This window comes from Meles meles, chromosome 5, assembly GCF_922984935.1.
Source record: "Meles meles chromosome 5, mMelMel3.1 paternal haplotype, whole genome shotgun sequence".
NCBI classification, from domain to species: domain Eukaryota; kingdom Metazoa; phylum Chordata; class Mammalia; order Carnivora; family Mustelidae; genus Meles; species Meles meles.
In genome coordinates this window covers 79,216,560-79,229,559 of record NC_060070.1, presented here as the reverse complement: position 1 = coordinate 79,229,559, position 13,000 = coordinate 79,216,560, and the positions used below count along the sequence as shown (strand labels likewise).

General features: G+C 35.7%; 1 protein-coding gene across 4 annotated transcripts in view; it reads left to right on the top strand.

The window, feature by feature from the left end:
* The window catches only part of CLVS2 (clavesin 2), an 82,882-nt gene that overhangs the window by 59,464 nt on the left and 10,418 nt on the right, over nucleotides 1-13,000 (top strand). For 2 of the 4 annotated variants that reach the window (XM_046006478.1, XM_046006481.1), the window contains exon 6: nucleotides 5,965-11,398. In XM_046006478.1, coding sequence (XP_045862434.1) covers nucleotides 5,965-6,052 — 88 coding nt within the window. In that variant the 3' untranslated portion in view covers nucleotides 6,053-11,398. Of the gene's footprint in view, nucleotides 1-5,964; nucleotides 11,399-13,000 lie in introns of those variants that run through there. The other 2 variants (XR_006818431.1, XM_046006480.1) reach the window with 2 other exon arrangements.

Sequence of the window (13,000 nt, the reverse complement as noted above, 5' to 3'; positions counted from 1 at the left end):
AGTCCATGGATGGGCTCTCAGAGGAGTCTGCTAAGTGCTAAAATTTATATTAAAATTGTATGTATGTGTGTGTGCAGGTATAGGTATTTTGTGCATTTTTCTGGAGGAAAAGAATACATTTCATTAAATTCTCAAAAAAGTTTTCTAAAACAAAAATATTTAAAAAACAATTGCCTAAGAATAGCTTCCTTCTTTTTTATTTTTTTTTAAAGATTTTTATTTATTTATTTGAAAGAAAGAGAAAGCAGAGGGAGGGGCAGAGGAAGAAGCAGGCTCCCTAACAAGCAGGGAGCCCAGTGTGGAATGTGATTCCAGGATCCTTTGATAATAACCTGAGCTAAAAGTAGATGCTTAACCAACTGAGCCACCCAGGTGCCCCAGAAAACTTTCTTCTAATAAAAATAATAATCCTAATTGTTGTTACAATCTGTGATTTACTATGTACTTACCATGAGTCAGACTCTTTCTACGTATTTTTTGTAACATTAATTTATTTTATCCTCACAGCAACCCTGTTAAACAGATGTTGTATCCTCAAAGTCATAGTCTATAATTAGTGGACCAGGGTTCCGATCCATGAGGTATAGAGTAAACCTTCCTTGTCTACCCTCTGAGACAGCACAGTGTAAAGCTGTCACTCTGGGACTAAGCGACATAAGGACTTGGAAACAGCTGTCATAGGTGATCCCTGATATTTGCCTTTACCAGCAAACAATGCTCAATGCTCATTTCCTTCAACCACTTCTGCGACTTGTTCACTAACATGGCCCTTTCCGCAGAGCATGTCTCTCCATATCTTCCACATCCTGGGTATATCCTATCCCCTGCAGTCTGCATGCCTGCACTCCTCCCAAACTTCTTACCTGGTGTCTTGGCCTCTACTCTTACCCTGCTCCCCTGGCTCCAACTTATTACCCATATGGCAATCTAAAACATCTCTTAATTTTAGTCAGATCATTTCACTTCTCTGCTTTAAGATTTTTAACGACTGCTGGTTATATAGGGTATGAAATCAATTCTGTAACATAGCTTCCAAAGTGCTCTGTGATCTGATCCTACCCCCTCACTCCTCTAAGTGTATCCCACCGTCTCTTTCCTCTCTGTCTTTCAACCACAGTCTCCTTCCTTCTGCTCGTGCAGCCTTCCTCTCCAGCTTGTTCCTCGCTAAAAACCTTTCCACTTGTCACTGCCGCACAGTGCTTTTTTCCTGCATCTCCCAATCCAAAGTCACCTCCCTAAGAGAGTGGTTAGGTCTTTTTCAACCACTAGGTCTTAATCAACTCTACTTCCTCCTCATTCTTGTCCCTTGTCATCAGTCACTTCCTTTATTTTCTGCCTGCCAAATTATTCATTTTATTTAATGTTATGTCCCCTCCCCATATTTAGGCTTCATGAAGACTTCAGTGACTTTGTCTATCCCATTCTCTGAATCTCCAGCACCTGGAGTCGGGCCTAAAACACAGAGGGTGCCCACTGGGGACCAGTGGAGTGAATGAAGGAGCACTCTGCTGGCTGTCAGTGGCCCCCTTTAAGTGAGAACAACTTGAATAGGTGACATCTGATCTATCACTACTTGCATCTAAGTTCCAGAACCCTAACTTTGCCCCCCCAACCCCCCGCCATCCCTCCACTCCTGTTGACTTCCTTTGGTTTCTGTTGACTCTGTTGCTGCGGTTCAGGCAGCCAAAGCACCTTGCCGACTCATACTGAGCTCCATAGCACTGGAAGGTTCGTTACTTATAGATCCGTACCCTCATTATTCTCTTTTTGTGTTTAGCTTTTTCCTTCAAGCAGATAATTTTAATTGATTAACACCATCTTGTTAGATTTGGCTCAGTCTGTCCACCTTTTGAAGTCTTTTTGGATCCTGATTTTCTTCCCCAATTAATGAGGCTATTCTGTCCTCTGCAGACTTGGCTCACAGCACGTTGACCTCCTCAACCCGGAGTTTCTTGCTTCTGACGTGGATTGATTAGAATTTCAGACATCCTTTGTTTGGTGTAGGTTTTGTATCATATGAAGCTTTTCAGGTTCTGTCTGAAAACTGGTGAAGAATGAGCTTAAGAAAGTTATTTCATTCAATTCTCACCTTCTGTGTGTCAGGGAGTGCCAGTTCCCCATCAAGGATGGGAGAGAATTGTTCCTAATTTTCCCCCTTGCTCTCCTCTCCTCCATTCCCCCCCCCCCAATTTTGTAATATTGTTAGATTGAGAGGGAGAAAAATCATTCCTTCACCAGAGACTTGTAGATATTTCCTCCTTCAGAATTTAAGTAGGTGTGTGGGAAGAAGTGTTTGTTTTCCTGGGTCGATTTGTGGAGGAATAGCATGGTCATGTGAAAAGAAACACAGTTCAGTAAATTGTGGGGGCCTTATACTAGGGGAACATCTTTTACCTTCTGTCTCTACTACCTAGGGTAGTGCCTGTGATAGGCACATAACAGCTGCAGTGAGCAGCTATTATATTAGATATTAACATTATATAGAAATTAACATTGCCATTGTAATATGAACTCCGAGTTTATCGAATAATATTCAACATCTATTGTTACTACATGTCAAATTCCATCTAATGTTTTCTATATATTGACTTCTTTGCTTCTGTAAACAATTAATCAGGCAGTGCTATTCCCATTTCATTGGTGGGGAGACCTAGATACAGAGAGGGTAAGTATCTTCCACCTGGGACATAGCTACAAAGTAACGCTGCTAATATCTGAAAACAGGCCACATGATTCCATAAGTCATCTCCCTAAGTGCTACTATTTGCTATCTGCCAGAAGCTGTGCTGCAGTTTATGCATGAGTTATTGAATTTGATCCTCAGTACATCTGTATGATGTAGGTGTTATTTTTCTCCATCTTGTAGTTAAAAGAATAAAATCTAGGAAGTTTAAATAGCCTCCTTCTGGTCACAACTGCTAGCAAATAACAGAACTGGAATAGGAATCTCCTTCTGTCCAAAATCTATCCTTTTAAACACTAAGGTATAGTGTCATATTGTAGATGCACAATAAATGAAAAAATGATATCTGAATAATTAAACTTAAGTGATTGGGTTTCATGGAAAAAAAAATCAAGTTATTCATTGCAAAGACAGCAGAGGTTATGTGGAGACTGCTGAGATACGCTATGAGTTAATGATCAACAACTCCTTTTGTTGCAGTGGAAACAGAACAATGCACTGACAAGTCATGGTCCTGAACAAATAGCTCTGTTGTTTTGCATAAGACAGAAAAAAAAATCTGGACTAAAATAACAGTACATCTGGGACAATTAAATACTTACAAAAAAAATCTTAATCAGAAATCATTTCTGCCTGGCTGGTTTTATTGAGGAATTATTCTACATATGGAGCCAGTATTCATCATCCAACAATTCTGATACTAGTCGTGCTTGAGAAGAGCAAACTAGGAATTTAGTTGCGGGTTGATAGTGCACTATAATTTAAAATATTTCATTAAAATCACCATACCCTCTAATCATTTTTTTTGATAGTCAAGAAACATAAGGATTTAAAAGATTGTGTGTGGGTGTGTGTGCCCATGTGTGTGCATGATATATGTTTTAATAGAACCTTATAACAAATGCCTAAATTCTGTACTTTGTGCTGTCTGAAGAGATTTGGTGTGTACTGATTGATATTATTAGGATATGCATCAACATTTACAGAATAAATCTAACTTTGTGAGAATTTAAAAACCCGTTTTCTATTAAGAATTTCTTTTTTGGGGGCACTTGGGTTGTGTAGTCCGTTAAGCATCTGCCTTCTGCTCAGGTGGAGTTGAGCCCCACATCGGGCTCCCTGGTCTGTGAGGAGCCTGCTTCCCCTTCTCCCCCACTGGGTGCTCTCTAGCTCTTTCTCTGTATCTCTCCAATAAATAAACAAAATCTTTAAAAAAAAAGAATTTATTTTTTTATAGGATAAATTGCTTTATCTTTATTACTCTTTTTTTTCCATTTTATTTATTTTTTCAGCGTAACAGTATTCATTCTTTTTGCACAACACCCAGTGCTCCATGCAAAACGTGCCCTCCCCATTACCCACCACCTGTTCCCCCAACCTCCCACCCCGCTTTATCTTTATTACTCTTAGTTTTAAATGCTTAACACCAAACTTCTTTCAATATTGGAAACTGTTTCTTGGATAGAATTGAAGATATTGAGATTTGGCTGTGTAACAGACTCTGTAATACATATTGTGTTCACTGTAAGGAGAAAAACTGATGAAGTCCCTGCTCATGGAACTTGTAGTTGAGTGGGTACCAGTTGTCAAGTTAATATTTCAGTACAGAACATTCTATGAACTTTTTTTGTGATTTAGCACAGACTTTTCTTGGGAAATAATTCTTTTTAGTTGAACCTAAGTAAAATAGTGGTAAAGCTCTAATTCCTAAGTGTTTTTTACAATTGTCCACTGTGTTAAAATGTATTTTATTCATGAGATGAAAGATTTTTCCTAAGATAAATTATTATTGCATTTAAAAGTGATACAAAATCTTTTATTCCTCCTACTCTTCTTCCCCTCCTACCTCTCCTTCTCTCTTTCTCACGCTTGCTCTCACGCATCTGCTAATTCAACTTTAGTTGCTCTCCTTTCTGATATAGACATATATAACCTATTATTGAGATAAAATAGTGAAAATGACTTAGGAAATAAAACATTCTTGTTTTAATGCCTTCGCCTTCCTTTTTTTTCCCCTCTGTGGAATCAAATTTAAGTTTATTTAAATGAATGAGTCAATTAATCAGTTAATCCTATAATTATTTTTGCTTTGATAATTAGTTCCATTGCTGTTCTTTTTCATTAGCATGTGCAGTTGTATTTTAGCTTATAGTCTTTCTTTTTGAGAGTTAATGAGGTTTGCTAAGAGGCATATTGCCACAGCAATAGCCAATTGGCTGGAATGCAGCAGCAGGGGGAAAATTCATTACTGAGGAGAATTTTAAAAGGGCATCTGCTTCTTTAATGCCATAGCTATTAAGAAAGCAGTTTCCTGCCATAACAGTAGCATGTTTCATTGACTTTCCTCCTTCCCAGTTTTATGTTGTTTTCTAATGATGAATTGAGACATAATTCCCACCTACTATCAAAAGTGGATGTAAGGAGTTCAAATTATTTGTTCTCCTAATCAGAAAGTGCCTCTGCCTATATGAGAGGGTTTTTTTTTTAAGGCCTTAAATAATTCCCTGAAACTTTCCAGTGTAAAACTGATTTTATTCAGGTGTTCTAGTGGGAAATTTAACAAAAACTCTCAAATTTTGATTGTTTTTTTCTAATGTGGTCATTAGAAATAAAAAATGATGGCTAAAAAAATGCACATTCATGTTGAATTTGTTTCACTGAGTTTTTTTTAAGATTTATTTATTTATTTATTTGAGAGCAATAGAGGTTGCATGCAAGCTGGGGGAGGGCAGAAGGCAAGGGAGAGAGAGAGAGAAAGAGAGAGAATCTCAAGCAGGCTCCATACCCAGCATGGAACCCAGAGGAGGCTGAGCCAAAATCAAGAATCCTGGCTTAACCAGCCTCAGATCATAGAGTTCTTTAAGGCAGGAATCAAGACTCTTATCATTTCTATTTCATTTCTCGTAGAAGTAGTTTCACTGTAATAATTTCCCACTTGGAGATGGTCTATCATCATCCATCTGTCCTATACTATAAATTCTTACTTTCAAAGAAAAGACTCTTGATCAGTTGTGAAGAGAACTTAAGCCTATTATGGTTCATTTAGAAAACTTTCCTGCTCGTTATTCTATTTAGAGCTCAAAGGGGTTTGTTTTCTCTCTCCCATAAAAAACCCGCTATAAATATATCCCTCCCTAAACATGCAACATTCTCCGTTAGTAAATCTCTTGTTGAAGGGAAGATAATCCTCATCCACGAGAGAAGTAATAATGGAGAAAAGGCAGAGAAGGGAAAGTGATTATTTGGTAATAACTCACTGATATTGGCCTTATCATTTCCAGATCCCAATCGGTAGTGGATCCTACAGTCTTAAAACGCATGGATAAAAATGAGGAAGAAAACATGCAACCTTTGCTCTCCCTGGACTGATAACTTCTCTGCACTCCCCATGGATTAGGAATGGAAGGTACTTGTTTTCAGCAACAGGGAGAGCACTATGGAGGAAAGACCAGCTGGAAACTTATTTATTCATGTTAATGTAGCATAATATAAAATAAGGAATTGGGCTTTCCCATTCGCTTGAACCATGGGTGCCCTGGTCTGGAGTTAAAGAAAAAAGTCAATAATTTATTCTGTAAGTGCCAAGTTCTTTGTAAATATAATGTAATCTTCACGTCAAGTTTGTAAACTTTGGTAGTAACTGAAATTGGAAAAGATTGGCTCATGAGTCCATGTCAGTGATATGAACTATAACAAAAAACAGAGAAGACACATATACAATGGAAGCTAATTACATGTAGCCCTGTTTCCTATGAAGCCATATTTCAGCTCTCATAGTGATTGTTTCAATGTTTTTTCTCTGAAACTGTCATATTTCAATGTACTTTTAATGGACACAGGTAACTGGATGATTCTAGGAAATTAGTATGATAAATGTCTAGTGATTTCCTGTCTAGTGATTTTCATTTCACAGAAAATGTGTCCTAGTGACTATCACTGACCTTGAATTTTGGAAACAAGGAATGGCAGAGGAGCTGGTAAACTAAACACTTGAACTCTTCTATGTTGTTTAATTTATGGAGTCTTGTGAAAAGATATGTTTCCCAAATTAAGATGTGGAATTCTGAAAATGAGTGGATTTTTTAAAAACTGCTGTCTTCACAGTGTGTCTTTTATTTGAGATCCTATTGTATCCATGTCTGATGTACTTTAAGGACATTTTCCGCAAAATACTCTTCAACAAAGAGAAAGAGAACTCATACGTGAATAGTGTTTTGACAACTAACTTTGGACATAAAAGTTGCCATGTACAGATAAGGGGCTAATTTCTAATTCTTGTGCACTGGTTGGAAATATATATATATATATATATTCACATGCACATATATATTTTTATTGAGCTCTAATAAATCCTTGATGTGACAGGCTTATAAAATAAGTCATACATATTCAATGGTCTTAGAGATTATAAATGATTACGTGAGATACTAACTCTGGAAAGCTGCTTCCACTAAAGTTAATGAAAATGAGGTATAGTGAAACAGACTTTCAGTGAACCTGTTTTAAGGTAATTCTAATTTAATTTGTAATGCAATCTTGAGTCTGTGCCATTTTAGTGAAATATATTTTTTCTTCACAAAACAGCAGTTCTCAACATAATGTAGGCAGTACCAGGTGACCAAGAGTAATATAATTTCTCTCAAATTCAAGTTAATTATCTTAATGGTCCTATAAGTACATATTTTCTTTTCTGAAAAGATTGAAAGAACATACTGCATCCATAAGACATAATGAAAGCATCTGAGGGAATCTGAGACAGCATATTATAGTTTAAATCTAGATGTGGAATCCTTATGTTAGTTTTTATTTCATAAAAATTCTACAATTATAGAACATTTTAAAAATCTTACTTTAAATTTCAAATTCCAGTGCGAAAAAGCAAGATTTTTACCACCTTTTCAAAGTGCTAATTTTTGAGATTGAAAATTCACCACTGAAATATTCTTTTGAAAGAAAAATATCTCAAGGAACTCTTGGAAAGCAACAGAAATAAAGGCATGTAGCAGCCTTTATATACTCTTTAGCCAAAAGCTTCAAAAATTCCACTTACAATTCTATACCAAAAATCTTAAAATCAACATCAGTACACCAACTTGTGGTATCACAAATGGACTATCCAGTGTTGGTAAAAATAGATAAACATACGTAAATAATAGGATTGAAATATACCTTAAAAAATGCCAACCCTTCTCTGCTCAGTGAGGAGCCTGTTTCTCCCTCTCTCTCTGCCTGCCTCTCTGCCAACTTGTGATCTCTCTCTCTGTCAAATAAATAAATAAAATATTTAAAAAAATGCCAACCTTAAATCAAGTCTGGAAGAATAACGAGTGTCAGGCCCTCTGCTCTACCCACAAATATAGAGATTAGAATGAATTGGAGACAAAAAGCCATAGCAACTCTTATCTTTGTAAGCACCCTAACCACAGGACTCTTGTATTTTGGCCTAACTGACATACATTTTATAGCCTTGGACTTTATATATGATAGAAGCAAGTGTTTGGCAGTATGATGCCTTAGGATAAAATAGAAAAAAGTACAGAAGGATGGTCAACTTTTCATTCTCCTGTGTTTCTCTTGACATACATCGTTTATTGCCAATAGGTGTATACCTGTCTAATTATGATTCCCACTATCTCCCTTACCCAACATTTGGAAATTTCACATCCCGTTGCTATGCATCTGCGCTTCTTCAAATGAGCAATTGAGAATTGGCTGCATTGTGTAGAATATTTTAAAATGAATGAACGAATTACAACAATAATGCCTTTTGAAATTGCTTTATCTAATTCAATCTGTGAGTAAACTCATTGTCCAGGAATGTTTTTGGACCTGCTTAGTCAAGGGATATTTGATCAACTTTATAAATTTACCTTTTAGAATCAGCTAACTAGCAGCATTTAGGGATATTTTCCCCTAGTATTTCCCGTTATGTAGCTATGTCTGTTGTCACATAACTTAGTAAATAAGAACTCCAAATGTCATTTTAATCGTGATAGTGCTCTCTCTCTCTCTTTGTTTTGTGCATGCATATGCGTGCACACAGGGCTGTTGGCCCTAATGAATTTGTCTATTTTGAAATCTATGCTTTCCTTCGTAGCTCTCTTGTTAAACATCAAAGGATTACCACATTTGATTTGGAACGGACCAGTAGTTCCTGCTTCTCTCACCCTGCCTGTTCCGCCAGCTCTTTCTTATATCCTTTCTTTCTTCCATTGTTTCAGGGGCAGCTGCTTCCAAAGCTGGTTTAAAAATAAATCACTTTCCTTTTATGGTCAGTGATATTTGCACACATTTTTGCCTGATATCTTCAAAGGAAGAGATTATCGTGAAAATACACTGTAAGAAATATGAAGAAGTGCCTCTTTAAAAATGAGATAAAGCAGTGATACTAGAATATGGATCCTATTTGTAGTCTTCTCTGGAAAGTAAATACATGCATCTAAATCATAAGTGTGAAACTTTGAACATTCCCAGACAGCTTTAAGTCTTTATTGCATCAGTTCTATACCATAATTTGAACACATTATTTACAAATCTGGCGTTACACTAGAATAATATACAAGTCTTTGCAAGGAAGTTTTTGAAGTGGGCAAGCATGACTTCTTTTATTTCAGTAATAGTTTGCATAGTGGAGGCAGACATTCCTTAAGTCTTTTCACATAAAATGCTTGTTTATTTTAGAGGACTGAAAATTCGTACATTCCTAAGCGGGAAAGCCAAGGAGTTAGGTTCTCTTTAATATTGTTAACTAGGTTACATTGTTAAATTAAACATTTGAAGTTTCTGTAATATTCCTGAGGGAGCAGAGGTCCCTTTAATGCATCAAGAAAATGGAGCATTGTTTTAGGCCTTGGGGAGCACGTTTATCACTCACACACACACAAAAGACCAACCCTTAGAGCCATGGCAGTGTATCTCCAGAAACCGACTTCCTTTCCTTCTCCAAACAACCTAAAGGTTTATGGATATGTCTATGGTCCTTTTGAGAAATTATATCAAGAATACCTGCTGTGAGTCTATGTACACTTCCATTGCTTTATCTAAATGTCTAACTGGTCTGGTTAATACCTTTTTTGATTATTTCATGTGTATTTATTAATGGTTACTTGAAAAGTTGCCATCAGCCATGAGGACTTTTTAGAATGATTTTCAACACATAAAATAAAAGGAGCAGAGCTCTGGCATGATATTTGAATTTTTCAGATATAGTATTATCAAAAAGCTCATAGGCATATATTCCCTTTAAATATGTTATATAGCTATATGGCCTAAAAATAGTGGTACATTTTAAATTTATGAGGCCATAGATCATGTAAGAATCAGCAAGTTGTATAAAATATATTTGGCACAAAATTAGAAGATTGGTTAATTATTCAGAATGTATAATTATCTTCAGTAGTAAAAGGATTTTTTTCTTTGTTTTAGTTGAAAATAACTGATTTTCAATATGCAATTGGAACTATTTAGCACTACCTACTATTTGAAAGGTGACAAGTAAGAATACAAAAGGAAGCTTGACTTTGAAACATTATTATATCATGATCTTTATGGCTTAGAGACATAATTTTTCACAAATTCCCGTTTTGGTTTGGTAAACATCCATAGGTTAACCCCACACATGGAGATACTGTAAGGAAGTCTCTTCTGTGATGAGTGTGGAAATGTATTCCTTTGGATTGTGGGGAAAAAATGTATAAGAGCAATTCTGTGGATTGAAATAACCAAATTGTACTATTTTTCAAAGATGGAGGATGCAAATGATACTGTTGAAATTAAAACAAAAAGAAGTATAGATTATGTACTTTTATAGTAGAGAGTGAACATTTTTACAATGAAGAAGGTGTTTGGTCAGTATCGGACTAGTTTCAAGTTTCAATACAAATATCTGTGCCCTTAATGATATCAATATCATTTATTTTGTCAAAACTATTTTTTGTGGTGAATGAGAGGGACCTAGATGAAAAATCGAAATAAGTGTTAATGGAACTTTTAAGAGTGAACCAATTCTCAATAATTAAAAAAAAATTGCAATGGATGATAACTGGTTTACATATAACAGAGATTTCAAGCACTGTCTTCATTCTAATCCAGTTTTCAGTTTTCAACTTATTTAAAAGATAAATAAAATTCTGAAACCAAATAGTTTTTGTTTTCAAAACTGTTCATAAAAAAAACAAGATGTCTAAAAGGTAATTATACAAGTCCTTGATAAGGATATAAGCACACTGTTTACTATTTGAGGGAGCTATTTATTACAATACAATAGTATAACTGGTATGATAAAATTTTTGAATAAATATACATTTTTGCTTTTAAAAAAGCATTCATTTTGCATATGGTGAACATTGAATTTGATAGTATTGGATCTGTTGCACCTGTGAAATGTAAATTTCTAAATTTCATCTAAAAATGGACAATAACTATTTCTTAAAGAAATTTTAGTTAGCTATTTAGGTTAGAATATCTGAGATTTTTCTGACACTTCGATGTTTGGAGCTTAAAGGAGAAACAGAATTCATTCAATCAAAATGTCATTTTTTAGTATTCTATAATTTTTAGACAAGATTTCAAGGGATAGTATGACTGAAGAACTAAATCAACATTTAAGTTGCATATAGCAATGGGAATGACCAGTAAATATTTCACTCTTTGTGTGAAGAGTGGCATTAAAAAAATAAAATAAAGTTATGGCATTAGACATAAATTCAAAATTATAAAAAAGCATTGATTTCAATAAATTCTATTAAAAATACCCCATTTCAAAACATAAAATAAAATAATTCAGCCCGACTTGAAAGAAACACACAATAAATACACATTTGTATCTTCTGCAAGTTTCCCTCATTTAACCTACCTGTAGATGAAAAGTTATCTAATGAGGGAAAGAGACTTTTTTTTCAAAAGATTTTATTTATTTATTTGGCAAAGAGAGAGAGAGAGAGGGAGCGTACAAGCAGGGGGAGGGGCAGAGGACGAGGGAGAAGCACGCTCCCCACTGAGCAGGGAGCCGGATTCGGAACTTGATCCCAGGACCCTGGGATCATGACCTGCGCTGAAGGTAGTCATTTAACCAACTGAGCCACCCAGGTGCCCTAATGAGGGAAAATAGACTTTTACCTAGAACACTCTTTGGTACATTTGATGACTTTCTCTGGCTCGAAGGCAGATGACTTCCTTGTAATCAGCTTTTGAAGTTATCAAGAATCATTATTGCCGCCTCTTTGTGAAGCCATATCAGGAGGAGGCTATGTTTCTAGTAGCTACTGAAGAAACATCTTGAGTGGGAGTAAACCTAGGGCAACCAAAGCATGCATAAAAAACCAGAGATATGGAATTCACTCCTCACTAAAAAGTGCATTAAAGTGTATTAAAGTCTACTAAAGTGTACATGCAGAACATGACTTCAAAATGTCAAGGGTTTCTGTTATCAAGAGTTAAATACTTGGCCAATAAAAAGAGTCCACGAGGACACGATGGTCAGGCATCTGATGTGTATTCTGTCTTCACACAGCAATAACATCAGAAACCCTGTCTCTGAATATCACTTCTCTCTGAAAATAAAAATGACTATGCTCTCTTCTTCCCCTTTTTTTCTAACTGGAATCATAAAAGTATCAGATAGAAACCATAAACAGTTGTCTTTTAAGAAAAAAATGTGACATTATATACATATAAACATAATTCACTCAGTTGCATAGGATTGAATGCTTGCTTGTTGATTTATAAATTTTTACCTGAAAGTTTTTCAAAAATACATAAGATTTTATTGCTAGAAAATTATGAAATTTTTTTTGGATCTGCCGTTCATGAAGAAAACCAGTAATATCTTTCCTTTGAAATCATGTGTCTAAACATTTCTCTGTAGATGTCTAATGAACATCTCACATTTAACATTTACAAAAAACCAAACTTCTCTTCTTTCGTCCTGAACCTGCTTCTCCTTTAACCTTTCCATCTCCCTAAGTGTCAACTCAACCTTCCAGGCTCCAGGGCTGAAAACTTTTCAATCATCCTCTTTCTCCTGTCTTTCTCTCTCTCAATCACATCTAAAATCAGCCAGCTCATACTGTGGTCTCTCCTTCAAAATGTAATATCCACATTCTGGCCACTTCTCTAACCATGAAACCATTACCTTGTTGCAAGGCTTCAGCATTTTCCATCTAGAATATTTTAATAATCTGAAAACTAATCTCTTTGCTTCTGCCCTTGGCCCCTAGAGTGGATTTATAACACTTTAGCAAGAGTGAGCTCAGATCATTTCACTCTTCTGAAGGCCTGCAAGAATAAAAACCAATGTCCTTATAGTGGAGACTGAGG